Genomic DNA, 17233 nt, shown 5'->3' on the forward strand with positions numbered 1-17233 from the left:
TATATTAGCAGTGGTATTTTCTTGTGTGGATTCAAGTTACTGTCTTGTGGTCTTCTATTTCAGCCAGAGGATTCCCTTCAGCATTTCCCCTATGCAGGTCTAATAGCAGTGAGCTCCCTTAGCTTCATTTATCTGTGAATGTCTTAATCTCGACTTCATTTTTGTAGGATAATTTTGTGAGATGCAAAATTCTTGGTTGATAGCTCTTTTCTTTTTAGTACTTTGAGCATGTAAAAGCACTGCATACTGGAGTTCATAGATTCTTGTGAAAAACTGGATGTTGATTTTATTAAGGATCCCTTATATAGAGGGATAGTGTTTTTGTCATTGGTCTCTGATAATTTGTGTCTTGATATGCCTCTCTGAATTATGCCCTTGTTAAGAGTTTGTTGAGCTTCTTGGATTTGTAGATTTATATCTTTGTCAAACTTGGGAAGTTTTTGGCCATTATTTATTTAAATAATCTCTTTGACCCCTTTTCTTTGTCTCTTCCCCTTTTTGAACTTTAATTATGTGTAAGTTGGTACACTTGGTAGTATACACACTCATTCTCTCTCTGTATCTATTCCCCACTCTCTCTCTCAACCTCTCTCAACTTCCCCTCTCTTTTCACATGGGCTCTGATGTGTGTTAGGTAGACTTTTAGCCAGGAAGTGTACCACTCTGCCAAAGCCTTATTTCCTCTCTGCAGAGCCTTAAGGTCAGGCAGAGTTTGGAGCTTAAGACCTTCTCATGGCTTTTCACAGAATATGCCAGCCTGGGGCTTGCATGTCATCTTTTAGGGTCCCAGGAATATGTGGAGCCTTTCAAAACCCTTATTCCCTGAAGAACCTCAGACCCTCCCCCCTTTCTTCCCTTTGACCTTTCTTCCCAAGCTTTTCAATTTGTCTGCCCAAACTGTATACCCAGGAGGATAGGGCCTAATGCTATTAAATGTTTTCAACAAGTGTCTCCCTCAACTCCCTCACTCCTGGGAGAGTTCCAAATAAGGTAAAATATTGGCAAGCTCTCTGTGAGCTGGTCCTTGGGTGGGTGGGAGGGGCTAGAAAGGCCAAAACAACCAACCATAGTTTTTTGAGGACAAAGTCCATTTTGTTTTTACTCCAGAAATGTGGGCTGTTGGGCTCAGCCGGTGCTTAGCCTCGAAAGTGTGAGATAGAGTCAGGGCAAGTTAAATCACACAAAATGCTTTCTTGAGATTCAGCTGTTTTTTGGTTTTTATCTACCTCAGTTAAATATTTGCCTAGTTGCTGTGAAGTATTGTTTAGTTTCCAGAGTTTTGATAAAAGTTGATACTGAAAAGTTTTTCCAGTTTCCTGCTTTTGTAAAGGACTAGAAATTTGGAGTTCCTTACTCTGGCATTTTTGCTGACATTGCTCCCAGTATAACAGTCCATTTTTTAAATCCTTTTGGAGCTACGAGTATGTAGTAATTTGTCTCCAGGCAGACTTTCTTAACCCAAGTTTCCACTAGAGAAGTAAACCTTAATGCCCTGAAGTGTCACCATATGTAACAAATGAATACCATTCTGTACTTCTAGAGTGGTACTAGTGATATGCAATTCATTGGTGTGTTTTCATATATGATGAGTATTGAGAAAAGCTGCCGGTGGGTCAAGTGTAGTTTGAGAAAGCTTCTTTCTCAGGAGGTAGGCAGATTGTGGAAGCTTTAATTTTTCCAGTTTAGAAATAGCATTCTATAATAGAGACCTTTGTGAAGGTACACTTCAGTGATTTACTCCTTTTTTTTTTTAACTTTATTGGTAGGTGGTAACAAGATAACAGCATTGCATGAAGAGGAAATATTTAAAAGTAAAGAGAGCATGCCACATTAGGCCACAGTCCAAATCTATTACCTCACAGACTTGCTGATGAGTTGTTAGACTCTATGACAAAGTATTAAACAAGGCAGATGTCCAGCTTGTAACTCAGCTCATGGCAAAAGAAAGGAACTGGAGAGCATGTGATTCTACCCTAGTGAGGAAAGTGAATAGGCAGAGTGTCGTGCAAGGTTTGATGGGACATGTAGGCATGTGGAATGCAGTGACTGGCAATTGCTTGTGTTCTTCCCAGGAGCTTCCTCAAAGAACAGTGGAATTGCTCTCATTAAAGAAGTCACCTCTAGGCCAGCTGTCTTGCCTTGAGTCTTGCTTCTGTTTGCTCCCTCTTGTTTGACCTTTACATTGGATGTCTGTCTCTTCAACACTGTGCTCCAAGCAGCTACATATTCTTAAATAATTTACTTATAAGGCATGATAAGCACTGTGTTAACTGTCTCTTTCTTGTTTTCCAAGAGCTGGGGTGGAAAGGAGAATGGCTTTGGACTTGCAGAGTGTTGCAGAGACTTGCATATGATGGTAAGTAACCTTGGCCATATGAGTGTCTTGGCAGAGCTGTGATCTCTTTATGAGCCTTTCTTTACAGTATGAATACAAGGATGCTTCAAACATTTGTGGACAGTAGAATTAAATGTTTATTTAGGTGCAGACCAAATTTGAAATTCGTACATAGTTTTTTCAGAATATTAGTTTTCTAAGAACTTTCTTGAAGTGTATCCTTATATACAGTATAAAAAATTACCACTTCACATCAGGACCTTTGAGGAACCTAAGATCAGTTGAGATGTAGCACACGTTAGAAAGCAGTCTAGCAATGGTTGGGCCCTCACGGAGCTGGCAGTAGATACAGATTCTCATTCACAGTTATGTTCATACCCAGTTCTTCAGTAGGGAGCCACATCTGTTCAGTTGGTTTGAAAGTGGTTTTAAAATCTTCCGTCTGTGGCTCTGGCATCCCATATGGGCGCTGGATTCTAGTCCTGATTGCTCCTCTTCCAGTCCAGCTCTCTGCTGTGGCCCAGAGGGGCAGTGGAGGATGGCCCAGGTGCTTGGGCCCCTGCCCCTGCATGGGGGACCAGGAGGAAGCACCTGGCTCCTGGCTTCGGATCAGCACAGCACCGGCCGTGGAGACTATTTAGGGAGTGAACTAACAAAAGGAAGACTTTTTTCTCTCTCTCTCACTGTCTGTAACTCTACCTGTCAAATAAAAAAAAAATCCAACAAAGTGCATTTGCTTGCATTCTAACACTGAAACCATTAGAACTGTAGGCAGTGTGGCTTGATGTAGCAGTGGCTGCTTGGAGAACAGTTCTACTGTTAGAATTATTGAGAACTTTTACATGTTCAGTCCTCTGCCTTTTGCCCATACATGCTTAGGTTATGCTTTGATATGTTGCCATGGAACCACAATTACAATTGAGGTTTTTATGACAATTCTGTGCCTTGAGACAACTGTGTTTTCCAGCAAATGTATACTTTGTCTTGTCAGTTTGTCATACTTAGCAAAAATGACTGCAGTGAAATTTAGCAAATTTATTTTAAATCTCCCACCCCTGCCCGTGGAGAATGGCTCCCTTTCTGGTTATAGAAATGTACAAGCTACTTTCCCACCTTAGCTGATAAACTTGTAGTGACTATTTTTTGAATGGATGTTGGCTACTATGGGAGGTGAGGATTGTGTGTTTAAGTCTCAGGACTATGTAAACCTTAATAGGGATTCAGAATTTGCAATTCTGATTCTGAGGATTCAGTTTTTCCTTCTTAAAGTTCGGTGGGTTAATTCTGAGCTGTATGCATGTCAAGCTTATTCTTTACCTCTTGGTCTAAACAGTATAATGCACTGTGCTAGATGCATGTCTTTTCCTCATTTCGGACCAAGCCTAAGTTAAGAAATCACATATTCTTTTATTGAGATTTGGCATGTGATGAACCTTTATTTAAATACCTATAGTGTGTATTTTAAATGTAAGTGGTAGGCTGGCACCGTGCCTCACTAGGCTAATCCTCCGCCTGTGGCGCCGGCACCCCGGGTTCTAGTCCCCGTCGGGGTGCCGGATTCTGTGTCGGTTGCTCCTCTTCCAGCCCAGCTCTCTGCTGTGGCCCGGGAGTGCAGTGGAGGATGCCCCAAGTGCTTGGGCCCTGCACCTGCATGGGAGACAGGAGAAGCACCTGGCTCCTGGCTTCGGATCAGCGCGGTGCACCGGCCACAGTGGCCATTGGGGGGTGAACCAACAGAAAAGGAAGACCTTTCTCTCCATCTCTCTCTGTCACTGTCCACTCTGCCTGTTAAAAAAAAGAAAAAGAAAAAAGTAAGTGGTATATAGACGTGTTTAAAAATTGAAAGAGTATAAAGGAGTATTAGTCTGAGAATAACTTTTTCATTCCCAGAGACAGTCTCTACTAGTGATTTCTTTCAACATCTTGTGTTCAGCATGTTGCTCTTCTAGAGTTAAATACACTGTGTTGGTTTTACTTTATATTGGCTCGGTGTCTTCCTGTGTGAAAAATATCACAAGGAGTGGTACAGAATGGTACAAGGTAGCATTTGAAGAAAAAAGAAGGTATGTTCGTTGAGGTATACTTTGAATCAAATAATTGAGAAGGTTTTGCTAAGAGTTGTCCTTTTCCATTCATTAGCTGATACCTTGACCCTGGTATTTGTTCTTGGATTTGATGGTATTTGTTCTTGTTCATCCTTTCTTGGATTCTTACTCATTACTGCTTAGCATACTTGCCCCTGTTTTCTCCCTTGAGAATAGCTACAGTCAAGAACCATCTCTTGAAAGAAAAGGCAACTGGTAACTTCCAAGGAAAAATAGAGAAGCTTTTTTGGAGCTCTGGCTCTACCTATTTTGCACAAGTCTCGTTCCATACAAGCCCTTTTCTATCTAAGATAAGGAGTTAAAGGTACTGTAGATGCTGAATACTCATTCTGCTGTCATAATGAATTGGACAAGTGACTAGGTCTTTGAGGGAAGAATTGGGAAAAGATGTTGTCTGCCTTACCTAAAATCAGTGGAAGCTCAGTGTCTGGTTCTTTGTTGTGCTTTATACACAGAAATACCCACCCAGTGCAACTACACTACACTTTGAATTCTATGCAGACCCTGGGGCCGAGGTCAAAATTGAGAAGAAGGTGAGTCTCATTCACATGTGTTTTGATAGACTACAGTCTACTGTCACTGGTTTGACTTCTCTAGAACTCCTCAGTTTTAAATGAAGGAATGGGTTTTGTGCTGTATTTCTGCCCTCCCAATCTGAATATACCTACTAGCTTGTCAGGAATAAATGTCAGTTGCATGCTCAACTCTTGTAATGTTGCTTCTTACCCATGTTGGGAGCTGTCAAAAAAATAGGACTCCCTTTATGGGACACTTCTACTGCTTGTGTATTTTTCTCACAGCCTCACTTGAGAATTCCAACATACAGTATAATCTGAATATTGGTGGCTCAGGTTTCTCTCCTTAAGCTAACTTAAAAGATGGCTCTGTATATTGCATATAGGGAAACTATTCAGTGATTCCTAACAGCTCTCTTTTAAATTTCAGACAACTAGTAACACACTACATTATATTCACATAGAGCAGCTTGACAAGGTAAGAGGAATCTTTGATTGTTGGCTAGTTTCTTAACATTTGGTTGACTTTTTGTTCCTAACTTTTTTTTCTCCCCTCTAATATAGATTTCAGAAAGCCCTTCTGAAATCATGGAATCTCTTACCAAAATGTACAGCATTCCTAAAGATAAGCAGGTATGATGCACCCTGAAAATCTCCAAGAGATGTGATTGTTACCCAAATAGACTAATGATATATGTACTTGGTTGGGAGCCTGCAGAGCAGAAAGAATCAGCTTTGGAATCAGGCCATGAACAGATTAGTTAGGTTTTCCGGGCTTTAGTTTCCTGGTCTTATAGTGAGGGCAGCACTTAATACTTTTCTTTATGAGAGTTTGAGGAAAATGTAAACTGGGTGGCTATCAGTCTCTAATAAGTAGTGATAGTTTTCTCAACTCTTTGGGTCTCAAAGGAGAAAATGTTCCGTTGTGACTTGTTTGTCTGTCTTTCTTTTTTCTTTTTCTTTTTTTGTTTTTGGGTGCTCATTTAAGTGTTTCCTATTTTGTTGCCTGTCAGGATGCTGACAGTTCTTGGCTCACCTTGGGATTAGTAGGAATCTTTGAACTTCCGTGTAGTCAGCTGACCTCAGAGTGGATGGTAGCAGTTCTGTTTGATAATTTAGCAAATAACAACAATACCATTTTATTCAACAGATAAGACTTATTAGCCCCCAGAAAGAATATTTACCTTTTCCATTGATTTTTTTTAACATAGGCCTTATACTCTCTACAGATGCTGTTATTTACACACATACGGCTGGCCCATGGGTTTTCTAACCATAGGAAGCGACTGCAAGCTGTTCAGGCCAGACTGCATGCAATATCTATATTAGGTAAGAGAAGAATATTATAATTAAGAGGCCATAGCAGGCTATTTGTACTTCATTTCCTTTGTATTTCATTCATCTCTGTTGCTATGAGACTTGCTGAAGTTACCTAGGTGGTAACTTAAGTTTTAAAATTGCTAATATCTCCTTTGTTCACTGAATTTATTCATCTTTCTTGAGTGCTTTCATATTGGATGAGAGAGAGGATATGCTGCTTACTTACATGGATTTAGTCTTGATTTGTAGTCTTGGTTTTTTGTTTTGTTTTTAAATTTTTTAATTTATTTTTTAAGGAATACAAATTTCCTAAGTACAACTTCAGGAATATAGTTATTCCCACCATATCAGCTCTACCTCTCATACTCCCACCCTTCCTCTTCCTCCCTCTCCCCTTGCCAATCCATTCTCCATTAAGATTCATTTTCAATTAACATTTTACACAGAAGAGCAACTCTATACTAAGATAGAAATGATCTCTGAAAATATAGTCTTTGTCTTGTCTTTTTTCATGAGTGTGCATCTCTCACTGTCCTCTGCTATTGCGCTTGCCATCTAGTCTTCCTCTTCTCCCGTTTTTTTGGGAGTATGAGTTTGAAATTGGTCAAAATATTCATTAAGTAGATGGCACTGTGTATGAGCTTTTACTGTGGGGGCAGTAGAATGGAAAGCACATACTTTTGGAATCAGTCCTGGACTTTTACTCTGATTCTTCAGATTATTAACCACATGTATATCCTCTTAGTCTCAGCTTCCTTGCTTTATATTTAGACAATACCTACTTTATATGCTGGTTTGAGGACTTAGTGAAAACCTGGAAAGCAACTCTCTTTTCATGCCTCCATCCCCAAAAATTCTTACTCAAAACTACTAATATCATTGGTACAGGAATTGTCAATTCTGTGGTATTTAGAGCTCATACTTGATCTGATCTTCCATCCTGAAATTCAGTGATTCTGCCCTCTGATGCTAGTTAGAAGGGAATCCTTTCCCAATACCTGTAGATGCCTAGAGGTTTATCATTGGACATTGGTTTAACCTCTGCCTTCTTGCCTAAAGTGTTTGTTTTTCCTTTTGCAGTGTATTCTAATGCCTTGCAGGAATCAGCAAACAGTATCTTGTACAATGGGTTGATAGAGGAGTTGGTAGATGTCCTTCAGATAACAGATAAGCAGCTTATGGTGAGTATTTATTAATAATCTCCCTGCATATCAGGCTTTTACTTACTTGCCTTTCAGGTTTTCCCAAGGGAATTAGAAAGCCTCCCAAAAGGGACACTTAGCCCTTTTTCTTCTTTGACTATTAAACTGCAGAATTAACAAACAGTGGATTTTTAAGGTTAACTCTCAGCAGTCATCCAACTCCCCAAGCAATTATTAGTGGACTGACTTAAAGTTGGGGTATATCAGCAACTTGATTCATTTGTTATCTTATTTGACATACTCTGTATAGGAGATTAAAGCTGCTTCTTTACGGACATTAACATCAATCGTCCACTTGGAGAGAACTCCCAAACTCAGCAGTATTATTGACTGTACTGGAACTGCCTCCTACCATGGATTTTTGCCTGTACTTGTGCGGAACTGTATCCAGGCCATGATTGGTGAGTTGTGGTGGTGATTATTCTAGGTGAAAGATGACCCTTGCCCTTTGCTTTTCTGTTTTTGTTTAATATCCAACCAGCTTAACACTAAATTCTGAACTCACTCTTTGTTTCCCTCTCCCAACCTCCCTTGTAGATCCTTCCATGGATCCGTACCCCCACCAGTTTGCCACTGCTCTCTTCTCTTTTTTATACCATCTGGCCAGCTACGATGCTGGTGGTGAAGCCTTGGTCTCCTGTGGAATGATGGAAGCCTTATTGAAGGTGCTCTACTTTTTGTAAAATACATTTGTGGGGAAATAACAGAGAATGTAGAATTGTGAGCTTAGAATTTTCCACTGTAAAAACAGGTAGCCAAAGAAAGCTTACCCAGAAAAAGTTTTACTTAGTTCTTTAAGTTTGGCCTTCTGGTTATCTCATTAGCAACTTTTTAAAGACCAGCTATGTCCAATATTAAGAATTTATTGTAGTTCAGCATATAGCAATAAAGCAGGAAGCCCTTAGTACTAGTCAAGTCATTGCAACATGTTATCAGAACCTTAGGTGTGACCCTGAGCAAAATGTATATAAAGGTACCTTGTTCATTGTGCTGTAATAGCAGTAGCCTTTATTATTTGTTGAGGACTGGCTATCAGGTGTTGTTTTCTCCCTGGAGGTTTTATTTAATTGTGCAAAATGATTGATGTCCCCATTACTTCAGATGAGGTTGAGTCCTTGTAATCAGAGTTGTCATTTGGCAAGCACCAAAACTCTTTCCTCCCCATACTATGGTACCTCCCTGCTGCCTCAGAAAACACATTTATAAACAGATGCATTTTCATAGCTTTGTGTCTTTAGTTCATTGTTTTTACCTCTTTCTTTCCTCTCTAATAGGTCATAAAGTTTCTTGGCGATGAACAGGATCAGATAACATTTGTTACCAGAGCTGTGAGGGTGGTTGACCTCATCACCAACCTGGACATGGCAGCTTTTCAATCCCATAGTGGGCTTTCTATCTTCATTTATAGACTTGAGGTATTATTCTACTAGGAACACTTTGTGTAGACTTTATGCCAGTGAGAACTGAGCCCAAAACCTTTCCTAATATATCCCTAAGGAGTGCTCTTACCCCTCTTATGTTTCTAGAAAACAGTTCTATAATCTGCCTTGGCATTCCTCCATTATAATAATATTAATCCCTGAGACATATACAGGATTTTCTTATTCCTTTTCCCTTGATTGTAGCATGAAGTAGATTTGTGCCGAAAAGAATGTCCATTTGTGATCAAGCCAAAGATCCAGAGACCCAGTACCACACAAGAAGGAGAAGAAATGGAAACTGATATGGATGGTAATTAACAGCTATTAAGTCATGAAAATAATTTCATGTTTGAGATTTTCCTGTCATCCCATCCAGATTTGAATTATCTTACATAAATAACGAAGTATCCAATTCACTTAGTATATATTTTTACCAACAACAATTTTCTCTACGTTGATTTTCAAGTTGTTTTACAAGACTAATCAGAAAAGGAAGGTGAATGTTTTTCAAAATAGAGGTGGAAGGTGAAGCAGATGGTTGAGCTGTAGTAGATCCCTACTGTCACTCTATGATGTTTTATTTCATCACCTGAGTCATGTTTTCTTATGTCTTGATTCGTTACCTTATTCTCACTAAGTTCTAAGCTCCATGGAATCAGGATACTACTGTCTTTTTCAGTGCTGCTGTGCCTGATGTGTCCTAAGTGTTTAATGTGTTTTTGGTAAAGATATGGAGAATATAGACTCTAAAATGGGACCTTTTAAAACTTTGAGAAAGGGGAGGAGAGGTGAAGAGATTGTTAGCTAAGGAACAACTTTTAAATAATGAAATTGGAAAGAAGTCCAGCTATTCTAAATCTTTGGCTGTATTGTCTTTTTTCAGTTTTTTTTCTTTTTTATTTATTTATTTTTTATTTGAAAGTCAAAGTTACACAGATACACAGAGGAGAGGCAGAGAGAGAGAGGTCTTCCATCCGATGGTTCACTCCCCAATTGGTTGCAATGGCTGGAGCTGCGCCAATCCGAAGCCAGGAGCCAGGAGCTTCTTCCGGGTCTCCCATGTGGGTGCAGGGGTCCAAAGACTTGGGCCACCTTCTACTGCTTTCCCAGGCCATAGTAGAGCAGCTGGGTCTCGAACTGGCGCCCATATGGGATGCCGGAACTTCAGGCCAGGGTGTTAACCCACTGCGCCAAAGCGCTGGCCCCTGTATTGTCTTTTTTAAAAAGCCCCACCTCCTTCCTAATGCATAAGTCATTATAGTACCAAAAAGAAATTATTCCCCAAACAGCTTACCCAAAATTTTAGTTTTTTGTCTTGATGATCTAGGTTATCATTACATGTCTGTTATCAGGCTTATAATGAAGATACTAGAATGTATAATGCTTCATTCTTAGCAATACATAAATACTCATTGGTTGCTGTTCCTTTTTTTATTACTGAATTCCTAAACACAGTTAGATATGCATGTTGCGATCCCTGGAAGCCCATTTACCTGATTTCTGTTTCTACTCTATTTTGGGCAATCTGGTATTTGAATTTTTGAATGAGATCCCAGAAGGCTGAGTCAAATGTGATATGACATACTGTTCATTATAGATCACTCTGAAAAGCAGATTGTGCTTTTCATATGTGAGTAGTGACATGCAAATGTGATTATTTATGTATAAAAAAGATCATAAGAAAGTATTATAAGATGTAAACAATGGTTTATCCCTAATGGAACTTTATTATTTTATAAATTATTTGTGTATAAATTAAAAGTGAAAGCTCACTCACCTTTCACCATAGCTTCTAGTTTGGTGTGGTTCTTTCCAGACTTTTTAGATGTACACTAAAATACTTATATCCATGTATAGTATATAGTCTTCTAGAACAGGAAGATGGTTAAACATCCTGTTAATCTTGGGTTATTCATTCAGTGTATCACAGATATCATTGCTGTTGAGTATGCTGTGTTAAATTTTGTAATTCTTTTTATAGTTTATTACTTACTCAAAAAACTTTACCTACTATATGCCTACTACTCAGCGGTAGTACATGAAATTGCATGTTTTGCTTACCGCTCTGAATCTCACTTTGGTGAGTGAGAAGTATTAAAGAACTTTTGTTGGATTATTTTTATCACCTACTGATGTTAAATTCCCTTCTGTTTGTGGACAACTTAAATTTCTTGTTGGATTGCAATATCCTAATCCTGCTTCATTTTTATTTCATTCATTTCACCTTAATGGAAGAAATTTTCTCAAAAAATCTATCTTTTGGGATGTATCTTTTATTTTTAAGTAGTTTCTTTATTATAACTTGGACTTCAGTTGCAGATGTGACTATGGAAAGCAGTCCAGGCTCATCCATCTCTATGGAACAACGGCTGGATGTTGAATTAAGGACATCAAGCTCCAACAACAGTGCTAACATCTCTTCTGGGCCTGGGCCTGGGCCTGGGCCCGGCCCTGGCCCTGGCCCTGGCCCTGGGCCTGGCCCCGGTCCCGGCCCTGGCCCCGGCCCCGGCCCTGGGCCTGGCCCTGGTTCTCGTCCTGGTGCGTAGACAAACTTATATGTGATGTTTCACAGTGACTTGAGTTATTAAACTAGTGAAGATGACCGCTTTAGGAGGAGCTTAAATTCTGTTACTGTTCTCCCTTGCCAGGTGTGCAGTGTATTCCACAGCGAGCAGCACTTCTCAAATCCATGCTGAACTTCCTCAAGAAAGCCATTCAGGACCCTGCTTTCTCGGATGGCATACGACATGGTACTTTACTCTGGAAAACTGTTTCTGAAAGATGTTTGACTCTTTTTATGGGTCCTTCTCAAGCTATTCTTACACCTAATCTTTTACCAGGAGGCTTAGGGAAAGACCATGTCATTTTGAGTAGCTTTTACTTGTTTGGTATTGCTTTTCCTGGACTTAAGTAGTGTTTAGCTGTTTTTGTAGTGATTCACCATTTTTAATTTGTTATTTTCCTTTTCCAGCATTTGGCTCTCTATTAACTCCCATCCTACTACCCCTCTCAGAATTTATGTGCCTGTATTCCTTTAAAAAATTTTTGTTATTGACCCACTGTTAGAAAGCTCATTTCATGACCAAATAATAAAACAGAGACAAGCAGAGGCAATTAGATTGGAATCAGCACAGACTTTGCCACAGTGTGCTGTATATAACATTATTTCATTATCTTCACTCCTTAACACTTCTCCCAGACTGATCATATTCTCCTTAATGTTCACTTTTCTGTTAGTGATGGATGGTTCTCTGCCTACCTCCCTGAAACACATCATCAGCAATGCAGAATACTATGGCCCATCACTTTTCCTCCTAGGTAAGTGGAATTGGTGGTTAGTTATACCAAGCTGGAATAAACTAGCAGACCTTTCTGTGTGGTTTTTATTGTAGGATTTTGCTATCCACATTTCTGCACTTAGATGATGTATCTTTTGTTGGTGAATAAATTTATTTTCAAGTAAATACTCATTTCTTAAATGCCAAATATACATTTAAGCAGTGTATTATGAATTACTTGTGGTCAGAAGTATTGTACATTTGGTTAGTTTATGCTATACTTACTGTTCAAATGAGGTTTTAAAAAATATATATAAAAAGATGTCTGCAGATAGGCATTTGTCCTAGTGGTTAACATGCTGATTAGGATGTCTATGTCCCACTTCAGGGTGCCTGGGTTTGATTCTCAGCTCCAGTTCCTGATTCCAGCCTCCTGCTAAAGTGGTTCCTAAGGCAGCAGTGAATGGCTCAAGTAGTTGGGTTTCGACCACCCACATGGGAGACCTGGATTGAGTTCCTGTCTCCCTGGCAATTGCTGGCATTTAATACCAGATGTGAGCTAGCATGCACAGACACACACTTAACTTGCTCGTTCTCTCTTCCTCTCAAATCAATACATTTACTTTTTTAAAATCATAATCTTTTATAATAGTCATTGTGAGGGCATAACAATTTGTTCCAGCAGATTGGAGCATTACCCCAGTAAAATCACTTCACTAGTTAGAGAAGTGTTGACCCCTTGGTATGGATTTCTGTTGGTAGCAATACCTATGACAGAATAGGGCACAAACATCACATTGAGATGCCATTTACATGTATCCCACAGGACCTAGTGACTGTAGTAACCAGAGGTCTCACTGAACCCATCGAATTAAGGATAGGAGTAGTCCTTGAGCTTACTCAAAGTATGAGCAGTTGGTCAGCTCTGACATTATAGTGTGCTTCCTCTGTGACAACCTTGATATTAGCACAGATACTGGGAGACTTTAATGTAACACAAGAAGTCTGAGCAACAATGTATTCCCACGTGAAAGGTCTCCATAGTGGATAGTCCTGAATATAACTATTTTGAGCGTACTCCCTAGGAAAAACAAAGATTCTAAAAATAAGAACCATGGATATACCTTTATTAAAGTGTTCTGCAGTGCCAAAGTGATTACATCCAGCTCAGTTGGGCTGCCTTTTGAGTAATGTATTTATCAGAAATGACCTGGTTTTGGGGTAGGAAACAGCAGCTCTTCCAGCAGGCTTCATCATGTATGGTTGCTGGTGCTGCCATCCATAAAATACCCTTTTTATTGGATTGTTTACTAAATAAAGATAATATCTTTCTGTTCTTATGTCCTACCCAGGTAGCCTGAGTACTATTGAAAACCAAGTTTACCACAGTTACCCTTAGGACAAAAGCCTCTGAATTTCTGTTTTCATTTATTTGGGCCTTGGGTTATATTCAGCTACTTTTCCTAGATTAGCAGGGAGTTGAATAGAAAGTAGAGCAGACAGGACTTGAACTGGTACTGATATGGGATGCTGGCATCTCAGGCAGTGGCTTTACCTGTTAACACCACAACACCAGCCTCTCCTTGGGATTCATACATTTATACAAATGTAAGCCAGTGGAAGGGTATGTCATATACTAGGTGGAATCCATAAATGTATTTCTTCCATTTCCCTGGCATTTGGGATAATGGAGAGGTGCTTTGTTCACCATCTTAAACTGCAAATTCTTTGGTTTCTTTTTAGATCTTAGTACTATAGTAAGCAAGATCATCTGTGGTTTATGGATATTATATGGTGTGTACCCTCTTTTAGGCTTTAAAGTCTTTGATAGTAGCAGTCTCACTGCATGTTTTTTTTACAAAAGAGAAACTTTGATATAGTAGTAGTCATCTTTATTACACATTTCTAAATATTACCATCTGAAAATCTGGTCAGATTAATACCCAAGAACTTGTAAACTGTCGGTAGTAGCTTGCTGAACAAACTTCTTTTTTTTTTTTTTTTTTGACAGGCAGAGTGGATAGTGAGAGAGAGAGACAGAGAGAAAGGTCTTCCTTTTTGCCATTGGTTCACCCTCCAGTGGCTGCCATGGCCGCCGGCGCACTGCGCTGATCCGAAGCCAGGAGCCAGGTGCTTTCCCTGGTCTCCCATGCGGGTGCAGGGCCCAAGGACTTGGGCCATCCTCCACTGCACTCCCAGGCCATAGCAGAGAGCTGGCCTGGAAGAAGAGCAACCAGGACAGAATGCGGCGCCCTGACCGGGACTAGAACCCGGTGTGCCAGTGCCGCAGGCGGAGGATTAGCCTATTGAGCCGCGGTGCCGGCCTGAACAAACTTCTTAGAAGACAGTTTGTTCATTTTTGTCAGCTAAGTTTACAGTCACTTTGACCCAGCAAACAGACATCTTAGTTTTTTCTTTTTACCTGCTAAGATGGCCCAAAAAGGAGGGGAGTGTATTTTAGGTTTAGGTTCATCAATTTTCACAGTAGGAGACTAGTTTATATATATATATATATATAGTGGTATGTATGTATAATGGAATATTATGCTATTCCCATTCAAAATGAGTGGTTGCAGTGAGGGGGTAAAGGAGATTTTATATGATACATACTATAGCTGAAGAACAGCAAATTGTATAACCTCATTAATGTAAAAATATGTCTAAGAACCTAGAAGAAGGTCAATAGATTCCTAATAGTGATTAGTCTCTGATAGAGCTTTCATTTCATAGTCAACACAGATGCTTAAATTGTTAGACACTGAATGTGTATTTTTAAAAGCTTTGAGTATTTTGCTTTTAATATCTGTAAGGAATCCCTCAGTTTTCCACATTTTCTCATCTCTCTTTTAGCTACTGAAGTGGTGACTGTGTTTGTATTTCAAGAACCATCACTGCTGTCCTCACTACAGGACAATGGATTAACAGATGTCATGCTGCACGCACTGCTTATCAAAGATGTGAGTCCTTTCTGCTACTCTGAAAAACACTCCATGCATACCCCTTTCCACAACACACACACACACACTTGAAAAGCGGTCTTATGCTATGAAAATCCTGTCTCTCATCTTCTGTATGTTATACTGAATGTAACTGAAACCTTGTTTCCAGAATCCTTTCTGTCTCTCAGCGTGCTACCTCTGGCCAGGTTTTCCTAGCATCTGTACAGGGATTCTTTTAAATGTGTTCAAACTTCTTTCTAGGTTCCTGCTACCCGTGAAGTCCTTGGCTCCCTCCCAAATGTATTCAGTGCACTCTGCTTGAATGCCCGAGGTCTTCAGTCTTTTGTACAATGTCAGCCTTTTGAACGTCTCTTCAAAGTTCTTCTCTCTCCAGATTACCTCCCAGCCATGAGGAGGAGGAGGAGTTCAGATCCCCTTGGTATGTTGTCAGGATTTACCTTATAATAGAAAATTGGGTCACTAGGAAAGCCTTCCTTAAGCTCATGTGGTTTCTCTGGCTAATACATTCTATCACAGGTAGGAGGGAATGCTTCATCCTTAGCTTCTCTGCTTACAGTATTTCCATGCTTCTCAACAAATCACTATTGTACTTTCATGACACTGCTAAGAATTGGGTACTAGGAAGCAGCAACGAGACATGTAGAGTTCCAGGTATTGATCCTGGTAATCTGATACTCTAGTATCCAAGTCTCTAAGATGAAATGTGACTCGCAATACTTGAGACCAGACAGTTGAGAAATTATTAGCAAGAAAGTAGAGCTCTAAAAGGATTCCGGTTTTCAAAAACATGCTTTGTACTTTCTGGGACAGTCAGAAGGATAATAGTTTGTGCCTCTTTTTTTAAATTTTTTTTTTATTTATTTGAAATACGGAGTTACAGAGAGGTAGTGACAGAGCTCTTCCATCCACTCGTTTACTCCCTAAATGGTTGCAATGGCCGGAGCTGAGCCAATTTTGAAGTCAGGAGCCAGGAGCTTCTTCCGGGTCTCCCACTGGGTGCAGGGGCCCAAGGACTTGGGCCATCTTCTCCTGCCTTCTCAGGCGCATTAGCAGGGAGGAGCGAGGTGGATCAGAAGTGGAGCAGCCAGGACTCAAACTGGCGCTCGTATAGGATGCTGGCGCTGCAGGCTGGGACTCCAACCCACTGTGCCACAATGCCTGCCCCAGTGATTGAGATCTTTACAATAGAGAGATTTCCAGGGTAGAGTGTAACACCCATCATTACTTGAAAATATGTTTACTAGCCTGATTCTTTCCTCCTCTTCAGTGATTTGGGGGCTGATGTGAATTCATTTGGGAAAGCATGTCATTAGAAAAATCACAACAACCCAGCTCAGTTTCATCTTTTCACCTGGTGTTGACACAGAAAAAATAGCTCTTATTTTCTTCAGTCTTTCTAACAGTTCATTTTTGCTTTAAGGGGATACTGCATCCAACCTAGGGAGTGCTGTTGATGAGCTTATGAGACATCAACCTACCCTCAAAACGGATGCAACAACTGCCATCATCAAGGTAGGAAGTGATAACATTGTGACCTAGTGCATGAGAGAACCGTGTGGGGCAAGTTTTTAGAAAAAGTTGTCATTTTAGTTTAGATCTTACCAGAAGTTTCTGTTTTCAGCTCTTGTAGATCAAGAGTTATTTTTTTTTTATTTGAGGGAATTAAAGACAAAGAGAGGTCTTCCATCCACTGGTTCACTCCCCAAATGGCCTCGATGGTCGGAGCTGAGCCGATCCAAAGCCAGGAACCAGGAGCTTCTTCTGAGTGCCCCATGTGCATGCAGAGGCCCAAGTTACTTGGGCCATCCTCTGCTGCTTTCCTAGGTGCATTAGGAGGCAGCTGGATCGGAAGTAGAGCAGCCAGGACTCATAGTAGCACCTATACAGGATGCTGGCACTGCAGGCCGGGGCTTTAACTGTCTGCTCTATAGCACCTGCCCCTTGTATATATGATATTAACAGGCAGCCAAGGCCTAACTTTTGTCTAGTCATACTTTTCTTGATATTTTTTAAAGATTTGTGTATTTGAAAGACAGAAATCTTCGATCTGCTTCCACTCCCCAAATGGGCACAATTGGGCCAAAGTCAAGAGCCAGG

The 17233-nt window shown here is 40.2% G+C and overlaps 1 protein-coding gene across 17 annotated transcripts in view; it reads left to right on the forward strand.

The window, feature by feature from the left end:
- HUWE1 (HECT, UBA and WWE domain containing E3 ubiquitin protein ligase 1) overlaps positions 1 to 17233 on the forward strand; it is a 140609-nt gene that overhangs the window by 48880 nt on the left and 74496 nt on the right. For 16 of the 17 annotated variants that reach the window (XM_062184542.1, XM_062184538.1, XM_062184551.1 and 13 more), the window contains 16 exons: positions 2294 to 2356; positions 4896 to 4973; positions 5386 to 5433; positions 5520 to 5588; positions 6185 to 6284; positions 7356 to 7456; positions 7728 to 7878; positions 8015 to 8142; positions 8752 to 8892; positions 9103 to 9208; positions 11212 to 11436; positions 11547 to 11648; positions 12136 to 12216; positions 15027 to 15133; positions 15377 to 15554; positions 16557 to 16648. In XM_062184542.1, coding sequence (XP_062040526.1) covers positions 2294 to 2356; positions 4896 to 4973; positions 5386 to 5433; positions 5520 to 5588; positions 6185 to 6284; positions 7356 to 7456; positions 7728 to 7878; positions 8015 to 8142; positions 8752 to 8892; positions 9103 to 9208; positions 11212 to 11436; positions 11547 to 11648; positions 12136 to 12216; positions 15027 to 15133; positions 15377 to 15554; positions 16557 to 16648 — 1770 coding nt within the window. The remainder of the gene's footprint in view (positions 1 to 2293; positions 2357 to 4895; positions 4974 to 5385; positions 5434 to 5519; positions 5589 to 6184; positions 6285 to 7355; positions 7457 to 7727; positions 7879 to 8014; positions 8143 to 8751; positions 8893 to 9102; positions 9209 to 11211; positions 11437 to 11546; positions 11649 to 12135; positions 12217 to 15026; positions 15134 to 15376; positions 15555 to 16556; positions 16649 to 17233) is intronic. The other variant, XM_062184547.1, reaches the window with a different exon arrangement.

This window comes from Lepus europaeus, chromosome X, assembly GCF_033115175.1.
Source record: "Lepus europaeus isolate LE1 chromosome X, mLepTim1.pri, whole genome shotgun sequence".
Taxonomy (NCBI): Eukaryota; Metazoa; Chordata; class Mammalia; order Lagomorpha; family Leporidae; genus Lepus; species Lepus europaeus.